The 18,161-nt window shown below is 39.5% G+C and overlaps 1 protein-coding gene across 3 annotated transcripts in view; it reads left to right on the top strand.

Annotated features, from left to right (window-relative positions):
* Positions 1–18,161, top strand: part of LOC118247058 (glypican-5-like) — a 378,790-nt gene that overhangs the window by 138,332 nt on the left and 222,297 nt on the right. For all 3 annotated transcript variants that reach the window (XR_007708644.1, XM_035544740.2, XM_035544741.2), the window contains one exon: positions 1,382–1,507. Coding sequence is in view for 2 of the 3 variants with exons in the window: in XM_035544740.2 (XP_035400633.1) it covers positions 1,382–1,507 (126 nt within the window). In the remaining variant the exon portion in view is untranslated. The remainder of the gene's footprint in view (positions 1–1,381; positions 1,508–18,161) is intronic.

The raw sequence follows: 18,161 nt of genomic DNA, 5'->3' as shown, positions 1-18,161 counted from the left end.
AGAGTTAGAAATACTGACTTTTTTCCTCGTAAACCCCCAAATTCCGGCTTTATTTTCTTAAAATGATAGCTTTCCTGCATTGTTAGGGTAAGCTTGTTCCTTAGGACTATGGGATGGCTAATTTATCTAAAGGAGGATTTCACTGCATGTCAGACAAATGGGATGGCTAAAAGCTTTGCTAAAAGCTCAGTGAAAGTGAAGAGATGGTTGTGGGGAAAGCTGACCACTGACTAAGCCTGGTAGGGGTAGATACCTGTCAGTGGACCTGAAAGGTGCTTGTTTAAAGCAAATGTTGCTCCCAAAAGAGTATTAAGTCCTGACTGTTCAGATGCAATTCTCCAGCTCTATCCCCAGGGTCCTCTTCCGTGTAGTGCTGTCTTAGAGCCTGCCAGGCAGAAGCATAATAAACCAGAATGAGTCCTTTGGCCTTCCAAAAGGAGCTATTGATGGGTTTCTGAGACAGATAGCTCCATGATAGTTCTAGTTCAGTTTTTCTGTCCTCATTATCAGTATCTTTAGCCATCTTATACCAAATAGGAGCTTTTAAAGCTGTGAATGTAGGGTAGTACTCTCAACGTGTGGTGAATTAACGCTTGTTTTGTTACAGTTTATTTTTATGGCTGCCTCAGCCAGATACATATTATGGGCATAACCAGATTATAGAGGCAGCAGTTTGCCCTCAAGACGTTTTTCCATACACACATCATTGGAAATGGTCTGTTTGTGCTAGCCAGGAATTTTGGTTATTCTCCAAAGTGCAGGCACAGCCTCCTCTTATGGGCACGGTGTCAGATTTAAGAGCAAAGAAACTTCTTTCCAATATGAACATGACATGGATAGTGATGGTGGGGAGAAAATGGCCCTAGTACATCCCAAGGAGATTGCTTTCTATGCTGTTGTTGCAAGTGGGGGGTACATGGCATATTACAGGTTTTGTCACAGGATGTTAGCTTCAGAAAACCTTTTCCACCCACGAGGATATTGACAGTGTTCTTTATTCATCTCTCATGCAGGGAAGGGAGAAATTCTAGTAACAGGGAAGAAAAAACACTCCTTTTAGTGATGTTGTTTTCTCATTTTTTTATTTTTTTTCAATCTCTTTATCTTGAAACTTTGGAAGAAATGGACTTCTTTCAAATTTTGAGGTATTAACATAATTTGTTAAAGCCTACCTTTGTATGAAGTTATGTGTATTAACAACCAACTAAAGCTGGATTATGCTTAGGAGTAGAAATACACTAGAAATAAAAAATAATTAGGTTTGTTGACTTTTAATTTCTTGGTGGGTTCTAAACTTTTAATCTTGCAGACGGGTAAATTGACAGGGGGCTTAAATCATGTGTATGGTTTTGTTGTTAAATATGTTCTTCCTACGTTGCAGAGAATTCATCAATTACATGAAGCGATCCCGAACCTTTTATGCCTCTATAGCAGAAAGGCTGTGTGAGGGAGACCTGGTGATGAAAGACAGCTCAACCTGCTGGAATGGAGAAGATGTTGTAGAAAGGTAAGGTTATGTGTAAAAGCTTTCCCTAATGGTGAAAAAGGTGACTTCATATCCCCTGATGGTTAAGAAGCATTCTGAGACATTAACTGTCATCGTTAAGTTTATCCTTCATAGTGATGCTTAATTGAGCAAGGATTTTGCTAACCTATGTGGTTGTTAATGCTGAGTTTTAGGTATCTGTATTAAATGTAGTGGAACACTTTCTTGAAGGGCTCCTTTGAAGGGTTCTTTTTCTATATAGAGAGAGCTCTTTATCCATAGAGACATCCTACCCTCTAAAGCTGAGTTAGCGAGGAGTACCTCTGTAACTGACTGGAAGTTCCTTCAGGTCTGGTGTTTATACCATCATTAGTATGGAGCTAAACGTTGTGTTTGGCCATTAAAAATACACAGCTTTTATTGCAAAGGCGTCATAAAAATACAGTGGTCACACGATTGTATGTTAAAGGATTTCCTTGCCATTTCCTTTGAATGTTTCTGACACAGCACTTTGAATAACAACTGATTTTGGAATTGCCAAGAGTCCTTACCATGGCATGTTCTGTGGGAGTTCCAATAAAATAACAATTAATGAATACACTGTTCAGTGTTGATAGATCAGCTAGAAGCACTGTGGTATGAAAGGATCTTCCTAGTTTGTCACCTACATTTTCTCCTCTGTATGTTATTACAATCTTTCCTACCATCTTTTGGAATCCAAACTGGAAAGTACACTTGCACCCTTCATGAACTAAACATTTTACTGTCATTTCTCTTACTTGGTGTAACATGAGGCAACATTGCCCCGAGGAGAAAAAGAAGCATTCAGAATGTAACTGTACCTGTTACTATCACTGTCAACGTATATGTCAGTTTTGTAGTGAGAGTTGGTTGGAAGTGTGCCACTGAATGTTTTCCAAAAATGACATTTTGTTAAAAGAGACATTCCATGAGATTGTGTTGGCTTTCATGATGTTTCCTTTTGAAGTGTATTCTTTGTCCCTAACAGTTTTAGAAGATAAAGTTCTAGTGTTCTGTTTTCTTGCTTTAAAACAATTTTCATTACTGAAAATTGCTTTGTAGAAGTTGTGAAGTAATTTCAATGTGGAACAGAGATGTTACAATTATCGGTTGTCCCATTAAAGGGAGTTCTGACTCCCACACAGCTCTGCTTAGATTTTTCTTATGTAAATAACTTCAGCTTAATTATGTCTAAGATACTCAGAGATAAATACATGTCTAATGCATTCAAAGTTAACTTTAATGTTTCAATGCGTACTGGCATTACTAATCAATTGTAGCAGCATATATTTGGACGTTTTGGCAGTACTGCAATATTCTAAATATTAATATGCAGCCATTGTAATACTGATTGAAGTTTTTACTGTAAGAGTAACAGAGAGGAAATGGAGAGAACACCAATATTTTTAATAAGTATTTCCATTTCAGAATCCCTTTTGCTGGTAACAAGTTGCTGGATACACAGCTAACTTCTAGAACAAACAGTTTTCTTGTGGAGGGAAAGAAAAGAGCAAAAACAAGAAAAACATTTTCTATAGCAGCTATCTGAACAAAAATGAAATCAAAATTTAGGTTTAATTTTAGTCTGCTTTTAAAAAATACATTAAAAAATTGCTGCCTAGATTGCTGGTACATGTGTTTTAGAAGGACATGAAAGGGAAAGTTATTGTTTGTTTGTTTCTTTGCTAGTCTGTAACTTTCCAAGAGCTGGGGACATGCAGAAAAGTTTCTGGCCTGAAATGGGTAGCAAGGTGGGAAAAAGCAGGGAAGAGACTAATGACCCCTGTTATTTTGAATTAAAAAACAACCAGCAAAAGAAAACCAAAACCAACCTCTCAACCCTGAAATAGATGTTTGTATTAACATATTCCATAGGCAAATTAGGGGGGAAAAAGTTTAAATTTGTGTGTTGAACCAGGCTGCACCATGTATATATTTATCAGTTATGTCACAGTATTGATCATGCTAGGAGACTCTCTGGACAGCCTGCACCACCAGTCGTGCTATACAGCAGCACAAACACGGCACCTGCTAGCTGGCAAATTTTTCTCCTGTCATCAACTGTTTGACAGGCTGGACATGTCACGAGTTTTGCCCATACAAGAAATAAATCTCCTGCCCTGGTGATGCCTGAAGATGCATTTCTCTCTGCTCTTTCTCCCAGGAGACTAGGAGATTGAGTATCAGCGGTAGTAAATAGTACTGAACTCAAAATAGAGCCTTATTCTTAACTCTGTATCAGAAAGTAGATCTCTTCCAGTTAATCTGGCGCATCTCACATGAACCAGTCAGGGTTACTCGGGATGTGAAAATGGCAAAAAGCACAGTTCCTCTTTCCTTACTGCTTTCTTTCATTTCGTAATACTATCTGAAAGCTGAGTGATATTTATGCTGCACACTAATTGGCTTTCAGGCTCTTCAGGAAAAATAAATTCAACCTTTAAAAACAATTTGACACATGCATGCCATCTGTCTTTCCCTAAATTGCTCTCTTGAGTAATTTGGTCTTGGAACAAGATTCCATGTAAGAAATAGTCTGCAAGGCTAATACATGGTCTGAGTACAGAAGGTGTGCAGAGAAGATGAGGTTACCACAGGAGAACTGAAAAGAACTATTTTGTGAAATAAAGCAAGCTTGGAGAAAAGTGCCTGGAAAATCCCAATACCATGTCAGAGAACGAGAGGAGAGGAGAAATTGACACTGTAAGGTATTTATTATATGCTGCCAGGACCAGATGCCATCCACCTAAGATCTCTGGAAGGGCTAAAGGGTTGAATAGCTGAATTACTCATTGTGAATAATTCATTCTCATGCATGTGGATGCCCCATCCCTGGAGGTGTCCAAGACCAACTTGGATGAGGCCCTGGGCAACCTGATCTAGTGGGTGGCATCCCTGCCTATGACAGGGGGTTGGAACTGGGTGATCTTTAAGGTTCCTTCCCACCCGAGCCATTCTGTGATTCTCTGATTTTCTTAAGACTGTTCCAGTAGCAGACGATGGAAAGATGTAAAATATGAAGTCCTCATAGTTTTCTTTTAATGGCAAAATAAGGATTTCAGGAGGGTGTGATCATTAAACTCACTACATAACAAAATCTGGAGAAACAAATGAAACTAAGAGTAGAATCCATGTATAAGCAAATGAGTGTGATACTTAGAGGAAGAATCAATGCATTGAAAGTCTTTAGAAGGAGATAACAAGCACGTAGACAGGATAGATTGCTATAGCTGCTTAGATTTTGGATAGATACTTGATAGGTCCTTCACACAAGACTGGTAAAGATGAATATGACGGTAGGAAATAGCTTACAGTGGAAGGAGGTCACCAGTGGTATCACACAGGGATTTGTGCTGGAGCCTGTGCTGTTCATCTGTCATAAGAGACCTGTGGAGAGTAGCAAATACCGAGGTTACAGTACATGCTGGTGACACTGAATTATACGGGGTAGTGGAGACAAGGGCCAACTGTGGTTAATTTTGGGAGGAACTTTTGACGTGGAATAACTAGGCAATGAAACAACATACAAAATTCAATGGGGGCAAATGTAAAGTGATTGATGTGGGAAGAACAATCCAAATGTTAAGTGCGGAACAGTGGGTGCTGAGGTGGCTCTCACTGCTCCAGGCACACAGTTTGTGTGCCGTTCTTCTGTCTCCTGGGCTCCTAGGGACATAGCCCAATGGTAAAGGTACAGAGGGAGCACTGAGGACGATGAAGGCATGAATTCCTGTATGAGTAACTGTAGATGCTTTAACCTGATGCAGAAGGTGCAATAGGGGGAATGTGACAGGGAATTCAGCTCATAGAAGAGCAAGCTGTAAAATGACTAAGTATATACGAGGCAACCAGGTGCCATGTCCAAGCTTCTTTGTCTAGGAGCAAAATTTTAGACAAAATATTTTCTCTGGTGACCTTTAGGCAGCTGCTCCCACAGACTTCTTTTCTGTAGCAGCTGAACTGCAAGAACCTGCCTCTCCCCAGGAATATCTCTTCAGCTAAGTTAAGTGCTGGCATTGAATCCCTGTCTGTGTTCTCTCTGGACATGATAGTTAAACTGGATTTGCTGATCTCAGATCTCAGCCTCACAAATGGCAGACTAGCACAGACAGTACCAAGGATTTTCCTTAAACCTGATCTTGAGATATTCTGTTGTCAGATTTACATCTGTGCACAAAACGTGGGTCCCCCTTCAGAATCCCTTTTTGTGAAGTCTGGGCTGCCATAGAGGAGCTTTAACAGAGACTGTTCTTTCTCTGCTACTAGTGAAGGGAAAGGAGATGTGGCCTTGCTGGCACGCTTTTGGGGTGTGCTTATGAGTAACAGATGAGTAATCCTGATATGGAAATAGTGCTTTAGGAGAACAGTGGGTTGTGAGTACTATATTAAAGTTAGATTGTCATTCGCTATTTCCATCTGTCTGTCTACCTACTTATCTTTCAAAGCTTCTATTTCAAGAGAGATGAATAATAAACAGATAAGCAGTGATCTGTTCACAGAAGAAATAAAACATAGTGAGTGTAGCTGGTGTTCATTATACCCTGCCCTAGACACTGCATGCTCTCTCCTGCTCCTTGCCCATGGCTCTGCCATTCACTCTCAGAAAGAGGCTCATTGCAATCTGAAAGCTATCAAGTGCAGTGCATGCCATTCATGCTTCAAGGCTGGAGTGTGAAAATTGCCTGGGGGCATGTTCAGCAGCCACAGCACTTGCCTTTTAGATGTCAGCAACGGCGTCATCCTTATTTGTCAGCTGGGCTTAATGTGTGGGATCGTGAAGCAAAGGCAATGTCGTGGCATTGCTCTGCATCCTCTGAGCTCTGCTGGAAGGTGCCTTCTCAGGGCAGTCCCCAAAGACATGTTCCACGGTTACTGTCACATAAGTGGACACATACCTTTAGCATGACCACTTCAAAGACACTCATGTCATGTGAACCATGTGTTGGGATCTCAGGATTTTTGAAGGTCAAGAGGTCTGCTCGTGACTTGTGTTAGAGTACAGCTGGCTGTGTTTGGGCACTGTCCCACAGGGAAAAAGACGCAAAAACCTTTTACTCTGCTCCTATATAAAGTGTTGTTGTTTTACAAGTTGAAATTCAGAAGTTGACAGATGCTAGTGAGAACTGGAAGATTGCTGCTACCATTTCAGATCTTTCCTTTTAAGGAACAAGTGCTTGCAATTACTTTGATATACTCTAAAATGCACGTACCATCTCTATTGTGACATTCCCATAAACAGTGTCTTGAGTCTTATAGAAGGAAAAGTGAGCGGGTAAGGAAGAAGAAAATTAAGTGATTGGCTTCATTAGCTGTAGTGGATGCTTGGGATCTCTGTAATAAAGCCCCTTTCATTCAAGGGTTGAAATATGCTTTTAGACTCTATCTCCAGTGCACAAAAGGCACAGACGTTCAGAGAGAAAGGGATAGTGCTGATAACTTAATGACAACACCGTCAGTACTCTGGAGATTTTACTTCAGATTAGCTCTGGTGTTTCCCTGGGGAGTGAACACTACCAGCATCTTTGAAGTGTATCCTTAGTTTCATTGCAAAAGAATCTGGAGTGGAGACAGTCAGAAGTTTAGCTGAAAAGTGCAAATGTAATCAATATTTAACGTATTAATGTAGACCCACCAGGTAGTCAACTGGACCACCTGCATTTGAAGTTTGGGGTCTGAAACTGTAATTGCCTCAAATAATAAGTACTTAAATGTAATGAGCATGTATATAAATACGTTTGTTAAAAATTATATAAGTACAGTATATTGTGAATTTATGGTGACAGTTTTGGTAGGGCGCTGTCCCTAACAGGTTGTGTAGTCCTTCAGAGCTGGCAGGCTCTGGGCTGGCTCACAGGCTTGCTGTTTTCCAAAGGATTAAGCAGAAATGTTCCATCCCAGTGCTGAGCCAGCCGGACCAGGCTTGATGTGTGAGCCCTAATGAGATCTCAGCAGGTATTGACATGGCTGCAGGTGGTAACCTGAATCCAGGCTGCTTTTGCTGCTATATTTCCCATTTACAAAAAAAAAAAAAAGGAACAGTGTCTACCTTCAGATAAGTCTTCATGGTGAAAAAAGCAAGCTTTCAAAAGTTTGGCAGAGAATTGTTGCTCAGAAGAAGCAAAGATGAATCATGACTGTGGTGTGCAGCAGCTTTTTATGTCCAAGGGGCATGACACTTCTAGGTCAGTGAGACATTTTATAGGTTATGATAGCATAGTAGATAAGTAATTTGTTCTAGGGGTTATTGCTACTTCATGCCTACCTGTGGAACTGGTTGGAAGTTTCTGTAACATTAATTGGTTTAAGAAAGGGATGTTACTATTTTTTAATCTTTATTTATTGTTTTGAGTGACAGGATTGCTAGTGGCTTCAAGATTTTTTTTTGTCTTCCAGACTCCTTTTCAAGTCACGTTATTACTTTTTGCTCACACAAATGCAAAGTAAGAGGTGGTCAATTTAACAGGAGTTTGGGCTAGTCAGTAGTGGCAGAATACTTTTAAAAACTAGGGAGTTAAAAGTGTGTGAGATGAAGAGTAGATTTTACAAAGTGTTGATGGTTTTTAAATGTGTCAATAAATCTAAGAATTCTCTCATATTTTTAGCAGTCTCAAGTCAAAAACTGGTTTGAGTAGCCATAACAGGGAATTTCGAGAGATGCAGAGAGTGGCTGTAGTGGTTATTGTGGCATACTGATCCATACTGCTTTTGTGAAATGACTTCAGTAAGGTCATGAAGAAATATTAGATTGTGTCAAGAAGAAGTGAACGTTCCTGGATTTTTTTTTTTGGCTTGCCACAGTCATCAAAATATTCCCAAATGGAATGCTGCCATAAATCCTGATGGTTATTCAGTGTCTCATCATGTTCTGACTAGTTCTTCCAAAATATTTTGGAACTAATCTTTCTGGTTCTAAATTTGATATCTTGGGATATTCTACCCTTGGGGGGGGAAGTCTGTGTTCCTGTAAGAACAGAATTGGGTATGTCTTAAAGAGTCAAACTTTGCTTCAGACCAGAATATCAGTTACATTAATTGCATTTTAAATAAGAGTTCACTGTTAAGTTTTCACTGCTAGTGAACTTTAAGGCTGTTTCTAATGTTTTCTGTACATTACAGAAAGAGTAAAAAAAAAAAAAAAAAAAGTGGTAATTTTTGTTTAGATTCTAAATGAGAGGACAAATAAACCTGAAAAGCTTACTCCTCTTCCAGGTTTTAGCGTCTACGTATTTGAAACAACTACATTTGGAACACAGCCATCATTTCTGTGGCTAGAAATGTGTGCTTATAGTACAGCGTTTAATAAGTTGACGTGAGCTTGGTTTCTCATTTTTCCAAATATGCCTTATGTTTGTAGTGCTGTGAGGAGTTAAAAGACAATAACAATGTTCTTATCACTGAAGTCTGCAGCTTCAAAATGTAGTACTGTGAGTTATGGAGATGAGGGACTGCCTTTACAGTAACAGCTTTTCAGTTTGGAATCACTTTCTCTGGAAATTTCAGATGTAACGTTGGGGGGGGGGGTTGAAAATGGGTTTTTAACTGGGTTACTGAGAAGGAGGTTTTGTGACACCCAGTAGGAAACCGCACTTCTCATTCCTTCTTTCCTTCTGTCTCTTTCTTGTTTTTCTTGGAACTGTGCATTAAGCAAAGGGATTAGGGGACACCTCTCCACAGGCTTGAGCAGACTGTGTCATGGGTTGGTACACTCTCGGAGCCTGTGCAGACTGGCTGAGAAATGAAGTAGCAAATTACTGACTTCCTTTTCTCAAAGTGTTTTCCTTTAGAGACTTTCAGTTTTTATGAGTTTAGCACTTTCTGTCCCTTTTCTCATTTCCTTAGGCTCTAGCAAGCAGCCATCTGGATATGGAAAACAGAGATAATCATTTAGCCTTAGCACACTTAAAAAGGGTTCAGCTTCTGTTATTCTTGTGCCATCAGAGTAAACAGTTTCTCATTACTGTAAGTTGCAAAACCCTGTATCTTTATGCAGTGTTCTGCAATTTTTAGGTTATTTTCCAAGACTTGTTCTGGTGTCTTTTTTTTTTTTCTTGGTTTTAAAGAATTCTGTAGAATACAGCAAATCCACTGTGTTGGAAGAGACCATTTAAGACATAAATTTGCCTGAGCTCAACCTTCAGAATGATGTAGAGCTTTGAAATGCTTTGAATGGCAAGTTGTGTGTCCTCCCATCAGGAGATATGAGGAGAGAGTATTATAGTTCATTTTTTGCCATGCAAACACGTAAATATTTTAATAAAACTGCTGATTACCTCTTGCACGGCCCCAGTCAGCCATAGGCAACAGTCAGTAGCTACCCTCATGCCCAAATTCATCATATGGCCAGGGAATCCCAGTTCGGAGACTTTCTACTTGCCAACAGCAGTTAACAAGCAAGTTGTACTAGGACAAGAATAACAACAACAGCAAAAGCCTTGAGGCTGAAGATTTAGGAAGAGGACAAGCTGCAACTGATCACAGTGCAGAACAGGAGCAGATAGAGACCTCTTTGCACAATCTCAGACCAGAAAATACAATGTTTGCCTAGTTGCATTTCATATCCTTTTAATGACCGATGAAATACAGGCAGTTCGTCCCAGGCAGGTTATGGTGAATACTTGGAAGAACTGAGGAAACCAGAGATGAAGATAGCTCAATCTTTTTGCTATTCAGGTCAAATTTAGGTCTAATGTTAGCCAACTGTTGTCTACATGACTAAAGCATTTTGGTGAACTGAATTTGAATTTGACCCATGTTCTTTTAATGCCTGTCTTGTCAAAAGAAATAGCAGCTGTTCTGAGAATATTTGTGTGCAATTTGTATGCTTTTAAAGACTCTGTTTAGATGTACAGGTGTGTGATGTATTTAAGGATAGAATGTGATAATTTGCTATTGGTAAAGCTTGCCCTTCAGGGCGAGGAAGCAAAAATCTGAAGTCTGGCTAGTTGTATGAAAACACTCACTTTCTCTGGGCCACTTGAAGGGATCTTGCATTCTGTTACCCAAATTATTCTCTTCCCTGCTCATGAAGGCGAATCAATTAAAAAGCAACAAAGTACAACACTGGGCCCTGTTCTCCCCAGTTCACTTTTTTTAAATGGAAAAATAAATCCTGCAGTTTTGGTCACTGAAAATTGGACATCCTGCAGAAGTAAGGGCAGAAGGATTTCATCTATAAACTGTTCGCGTTTCTGTTATAAACATACATACTTTATCTACTCTACAAAATATATCCATATGAACTTTTATCCATTAATCTGAGTATCTGACTTGGATGCAGAAACTGACTCTATATGCCATGCAGTGGTAGACTGCAAGGATACAAAACAAGGAGTTAGGAAGAGCTGTAAGGAAGTCATTCAAATAGTGTAGGTAGGGGTACGTGGAGGTCAGGTGTGTGTAAGAAAAGGTGAGGTAACGGAGTAGTGTTTAATCCAGAGATGCTGGAAAGAAAACAGCTGAGGGGGTGCTGAGCTGGCTGGAGTAATCCTCACAGAGAAGTGCTGTTCTAGAGCTTCCCCCATCAGGCAGCAAAGGCCAGTCTGTCAGCTCTGACTCAAGGCGAAGGTACCAAGGCTTCATTTGCTTCTGTGGAACTCCTCTGGGTACATGCCCTATTGCTGAGAAGAGAGCTGCTAGGGTCTGGGATCACTTATAAAAGATGGAAAAGCCAGCACATTTTATATGCTGATTCTATCCTCCTTGGCTTTATATTTGGGAACGTTTTGCAAATTACAGTACAGTCCCGTTAATTACAAATGTCATTAGAACCATAGATTCATTCAGCTGGGAAGGGAGCTCAGGAGGTATCTGGTCCAACCTCCTGCTCGAAGCAGGAGCATCTGTGATATCAGACCAGCTTCCTTTGAGCTTTATCCAGTCTTGTCTCGAAAACCGCCAGTGATGAAGAGTGCATGAACCCCCTGGGAGACTTGCTCCACATTTTGACTGTCCTTGTGGTGAAAAAATGTTTACAGTTAGAGTATCTCATTATGAATTTTGTCAGTTGGGTTCTTCTTGCACTATAGAGTGTTTATGAACCTGAAGTGTTTGAAGGTCATGGAGACAGCAAGCTAACAAGTGACAGTGCTTATCAGACTTTCTTAATAGGTGTCATGCACTGGGAGATGCAGCAACATGCGCTACTTTCTATTTTTACAAGGTGAGAGACTTCACTGTTGGTGGAAAGAAACAATTATATTTCAAACACAGAACATTATGCATAGTACGAGATTAGAACTGTGCCTTACCCCTAGTTGGCTTACCTGAAGGTAAGACAGGAATAGTGCTACCACAGAGGAGCGTACTAGTTAGGATGCTCACAAAGCAAAATCTATTTAACTAAGAAAACGTGGGAATACTAGGAAATAAACGTCTGCATAATTAGTTAATACTTGTCCTTTTTATTTCTAATAGGAGTAAATTCAATTTCAGTTCAGCTAGAGAGGATTTCCTAAAAATACGTTAGCCAGTTTTTAGTTATGAACAGAAAATACGTTCCAAATGAATTCATAATATATTGTGAAAATGAAAGCTGTTTCATTACATTTCACCAGTACTGGCCAATGCAAAAATAATTGGCTAACATTGGATGTTTTCTATCTATATAATCCATATCAAGTGATGTCTTATGAAAAAGAAGCACACAAATTCAACTAACAAGCTCTGTTTAATCTGCTCGAGTTATTAAAATACCATATAATAATGCTCAAATTCTTTTTCTTCTGCAATATCACAGAAACCAACATAGTAAACTCGCTTATATCCATTATTTATTGCCAGAAGGGATGTCACTGAAACATCTCCTAGGGGGTTATGGGAATATACATATGCATAAAGGAATGTCTTCCATGGTGATTTAAGATTAGTGCTATGTAGGATCCTGTGGTTAGGTCTCTCTTCTTCTAAGTTCTGACTCTATGAAAATCATAAGCTGTTGCATCTTTAATCGTGTGGGGCAGGAGACAGACTGTCTTTCTAACAATAAGCAGACATTATAGTGTTAAATGTCAGAAAACTCAATAGCCATGTTAGTCTTGCTCTGACTAAAACACGGAGTATCGAAAAAATAGAATCAGGAAGACTGCTTCCTACTTGTAATATTGTACCTAATGAATTTCAGTGCTATAAATGCTTTTTGAATTGCTGGACAACTGGAAAGGAAGGTTGTCCCAAAAACTGTTATATATGATCAGTCCTCTCCAACTGTTGAGAAGATTACTTAAGTTTCACATTGATTACTGCAGTAGTTACTTTTCTCCACAAGCTGGGGAGACATACTTGCTTCTTCAATCAAGAGCCATTTCTAATACTGCACAGGAGTAATCTGTCTGACAGAGGCTTTCAGCTTCTATTTCATTCTGTTCAGTCAGAAGAATACCTGTTATGCTTTTGGGACAATCTGCAATGCTGTGTTGAAGATTCAGGATTCACAGCTGAAAAGTAAGTGGCCATGAGATACCTGATGTGTGTCACATCACTACTTGTGAGTAAGGTACCTCCTCTGCTGAAGAAGAGCTACCAAGATAAAATATGTTGTACAGACAATGCACTGGTAGTGAGACCTGATGCCTTTTGAATTTTAAGGAAAAATTCTGAAAAATCAAGGATTGCTTCACAACTCTGATACTGCAGCCAGTGGTGGTAGCTTTCTGAGTCCCGATTGTGCTGTGTGAGTATGCATGCAGTGTGGATGTGAGCAACAACGCACTTAAAGTATAGGCTGGATTGAAACTGTGTGCTGGAAACAGATATTGTTTTACATACTACATAGGTGTATATATGTATATGTACACAATCATTCTCCTTACACTATTAAAGATACTTTTACAAGCATCCACAATTAATTTTAGTTGCAAGCCCTTCCTCCTTTTCCCGTTCCTTGTGCAATCCAGCCACCAGAGGGAGGGAATGATTGCATGCATGCCCATATACATCTGCAGCATTATGGAGAAGCTTCTGGTGATGCTTCAGTGTATTTATGTAAAGGTTTTCTGTAAAGTCGTAGAGGAAATGAGGAAAGAAGTGTTTCCTCCTGAGTTGTATGACTTCTGGAAATTATTGGTTGAGTTTGGAAATATGAACTGTTTCCGTTGTTAGGGGGAAAGATTTATTATTGTTTTCAGAAACTTAATTTTCTTTATGGTTTTGACCAGAAATCATGTTTTCTGTTGAGGACTTCTACTCGCAATGTAGACTGTTTCACTACCTTCTCCCCTCACTGCACATTTTCTAAAAATTCAAGGCATGTCTTCACCATGACCCACACTGAAAAACTACGTAAAGAAAAGTGACAGAAGTCTGTGATGTTTGTACATGATAGTTGCCCCATGGATAACTGTGGTGGATCATATGGCTGGATGTGATCAGTAATGATCTTTATTTTAAACTGGTATGTATATACTTAAAAGACTTGTCTTCGTTTTAGTATAGTTTTTGTGATGATGGAGGAAACACAGTTTTTCTCCTGGAAACTTAATAGACTGATCCCAGCATAGAGATTTCTTTAAATGTAATTATGTGCTAGTTTGTTGAAAGAAAATTTAACACTAAAAAAAGAGTAAAACATTAAATTACCCAGAACTGACTACAGATGCAAAGTTAGTGTGTCATGAAGCAAGTTTGGTGTTCAGGTACAGACATAAGAAAGAAAGCCAGTTGCAAGCATCATGTAAGTTTTCATGTGGCACAAAAAGACCACTAGAAAAAAAAATGACATCAGTAACTGCTCACCCAAGGTCTTTTTCTGCGGCTTGACAGAATGACTGGGTTGCTGTGGAGTCTAGTGACAGACTGTGCTACTTCACTCAGTCCACGTGTGCCTGGTGGGCAGCAGACCATTCGGTAGGCTTATTTAGTTACCTTCAGAACTTTTTCAGTCACCCCTCAAGTCCTTGTCCACTTTCAGCATCTTCAACATCCTTTTGCTAAGATGACTTTTTTCCTATGAAGTCCTTTGTGGTGTTCATGAATATTTGGGGTTTCATTTTCCATAGTAGGCATTTTATCCTTTTAATAGGACAGAAATATGTTTTAGAAAGGGTATCCAGCTTTAGGTGTCAGACTTCTACTTATATATGTATCTATACAGCTTCTTAAGCACGGGGATGGATGTTCAAGAACACAGGACAAGTCATTTGAGGTTGTAACCATTCTCTTGGAAAATTACAACTTCTAGTTACAGTAAGTGATGTATTGTTAAGTTCACTTCAAGTTAGTGTGGTTACATGAGTTTTCATGTTGAATAGAATATGTACTTAAGAGATTTGTTAATTTTGTCACTGTTGGAGGAAACTGCTTGGAAAGAAGAAATAGCTGGGTGTATTAAAGAATCTGCTATACAAATTGTAATGTTCTGGGTAACTTTTAGACAGTGAGTTATTGACAGGTGTAAGGAAAATACTAGCAGGTACGCTGATGCTTTTTTACACTATTTCAAGAAGAAATTGGAGATGTAAAAGTAACAATTAAAAAATTATAGTAGGAGGTCAATTTCCTCACTCTTCCTTACAAGTCCTGTGTGCCTGCAGTGATGAAAACAGCATTTATAGACTGTCTACAATATGATGAGGTGAATGGAAAAAACACATTCAATTCTCTGGAATTTGGAGCAGGCCTGTAGGAATGAGTGGTTTTTTAATACAGCTTATTAAACAAAATAGACTGTTAGTGAAAACTTTTTTCAAATCAAAACTTCTTTCAAGTGAAATCTTTTCCAAACAGAAATTAATCATCTTGAGCAAAGTTTTGCTAGGATTAAAAACTATAGATGCTTAAAAGAAAGTAGGAAATGTGAAAAAAGAAATGTGGAAATGCGAAAAATCTCTTCTTGATAGCTAAGCTGCTGCCAGCCCACTTGATACGTTCCCTTTGAGGATACAAATTACTGTCATGCTCTGTAATAGCTCATAGCCCTCCTCTCACCTTGGTGCCTTGTTCAAATACCCCATTAGCTTTTAGTCTCAGCAAATGATACTGTTTTTCACATGCTACTGTTCTGTTCTTGCCAAGCCTTTCTGCATACAGCTTGTGGTACTTGCATTTCACACTCTTGGCTCGGCACACTGTTTCAGTGAGAGCATGACAGTTGCAAGCTGGGTGAACTCCTAGCGGCTGGTAGAACTGCAATCTATGTGTACCCGTGCTTCACTGGTGAACTAAATGGGATATATTAAATACAGATACTTTGCGGTTTGGTCCAAGTTCCATGGTGCTTAGAACAATCTTGCTGTGAATTGTCATTAAGGTAAATTAGGCCTTCGTGTTGTTTTTATTTGTGTTACAGGTCCTTTGTTTCCAAAGGGTGGGTTAGAAATCTTTTTTGGATGCTCTCCAAACCTGAATGTCAAAGAAACAAAATCTCCTTTTTACTGTATTTCCTTAATTATACTTCCTCTGTATGTTTGGGAGTAGGATGCTAGCAAAATATCTTAGGTGTAGTAAAATGTGCCTATGACTGAACGGATTCAGTCACAGCCAACTTCTCAGACAAATCGCTGTAGCAAGGTAGGATGGAATCCAGAATTAGAGCTCAAGTCAGGACATGGTTTTTTTCTTGTATTGAAATGTTTTTCACTGAAAGGTGTTGATTCATCAAAATGAAAAAAAGGTCTGGGTTTCAGCTTGGAAGGCTGATGAGTCACCCAGATCCCCAAGGAACTGTTAGGCTGTGGGGAATTTCTCTCTCTCCCATTGAACCAGCTGTATGAATAAGCAATAAAATAGGTAATCTGACAAAGAAAGGAGAAAAGAGGCTGAGTTGTGTAGCTCTGTGGCTAGGGTACTCAGCTGCAATTCAGCTGCAATGTGGGCAGCTTGGGTATAAACATCAGCTTTAATAAATGAGTGTGTAGAGTAGAATTGTGTTACTCTCCTATGTGAAAGATTTGGGATTTTCTCAACAGAAGACAGGTAAACTTTTGAAATGATCTCTTTTTTTTGTTTTTTTCCCAGAATAAGAAAACTATTTGGTAACTATTTCTAGTCCAGAAATTGACTTCCTAATAAAATACGGTTATCCGAGCGTGTTTGTTGACTATGGTAGTATTCAGAGCCACGCCATCTCATGTCTTGCTGTTAGAGGCAGATTTGCTTATAAGATGCAGATCAGATGAATAGACACAAAGACAGTTTGGCAAACATTTAATGCTTAAAAAGAAGTTTCATTTAAACATTGTTTATTCCACAACCTCTCCATTTTACTGACTAAAAAAAGTCTTGCTGTTTCTTTCCTTGCCCACTGTGTACTTTTCACTGACATTTGTTATGATTTTTAAAAACCAGATGATGTACTGTGTTCTGAGAGCAGTCAGTTTAAATGCAAATATTCCCATGCAGCTACAAGAAAGAACTTTATGGAGTTAAGAAACTAAGAAAATTAGCTCTGATGGAAGAGTAGTAAGAAAACTTGAAATATGCTCTTTCCAATTCCATTGGATTAGGCCAGTACCTCCAGGTAATTTACGTATAGTATTTGATCCACTGTAATTTTGTGGGTATGCCTTCTCCATAGCACTCAGACTCTACAGCCAACCCTTCGCTAGTTTCTACTTTTACCACAGTGCTTCTGAAAACAGGGTTGAATCTGAAGCTTGTAATTCAGAGATTTGCATGGCAAATACTGCATATCATGGACAAGGGCAAATCTTACTGTGCTGTAGTGTAATGCTATGTAACAGCGTGTTGGAGCACCGCCATGGTGCAGAAACCCTTCCAAGAGCCTCTTTGGCCAAGTTGTACCTTCATAGGTCTCCTTGGGAAGAGAACTCAAACGTACAGCAAAGTGCAGGATTGGAGCCCACGTTAGCAGAAAACACAGGGCATGTGTCAAAGTGTCACCTTGCTCCAAAACTCTGAGTTTGCAGCCAGAAAGAGAGGTACAGGGAACGTGAAGGAGGTTTTGATAACCTCTGAAGTAAAGTTGCTGAGAAATGTCAGTAATCTGCTGTTGCTGGTATTTTGGGATTTAGGAGTCAAATACTACTCCTAGTACAAAGTATAGGGGAGCTGCCAGGACTCTGCAGAGGTGTGGGCTGTGCTGTTATTGCTGCTGTTGCTGTCACAGAGACAGAGTTGCAACAAGCCAGACTTTCTGTAGGGGAATGAATGCCTTTATGTTTTAGGGATTTTTGATCTAGTGCAATAATGCCAAAACTGCAGCTCTCCTGAAATATTAAGAGTGGAAACAACACAGGCTCCAGGTACAACAAAGCCACCTCTTACATGGAGGAGATTTCTCTTCGTGAAAATCTTTGCGGAGATCTTAGAAGCTTAAAATGTAAGTTCTGTTTTGGTTTTGCATGACTACTCATAATCTCCAGTTGCTTCAGAGGGAGGGGACTGCCTTCTGTCCTGCCATAGTGGTATTCATCACTGACAGGATGGGGAGTATTTCAATGAAAAACCCCACATTCCCTTGGCAAAGCACCATGTTTCTGTTGGGCAGGCTCCTTTTGAATCCTTTCCAGCTGCGAATTCAGCAAAGAGCATTCCTGTGAGGAAGGGTTTGTCGGACGAGTGTTTACACCTGGTGTGTCATCTGCAGTGTAGCAGGTACTGCTGCCTAATGCCCATATGCCAGTGCTGTCTCCGCCGTGCTAGAATTGCCATTGGGTATCTAAAAATGCAGAGCTGACTGATGAAAATAAATTTTTAAAAA

This window comes from Cygnus atratus, chromosome 9, assembly GCF_013377495.2.
Source record: "Cygnus atratus isolate AKBS03 ecotype Queensland, Australia chromosome 9, CAtr_DNAZoo_HiC_assembly, whole genome shotgun sequence".
In the NCBI taxonomy this organism is placed as follows: domain Eukaryota; kingdom Metazoa; phylum Chordata; class Aves; order Anseriformes; family Anatidae; genus Cygnus; species Cygnus atratus.
The sequence above is the reverse complement of the archived record's forward strand: the minus strand, read 5'-3'. Positions and strand labels throughout refer to the sequence as shown.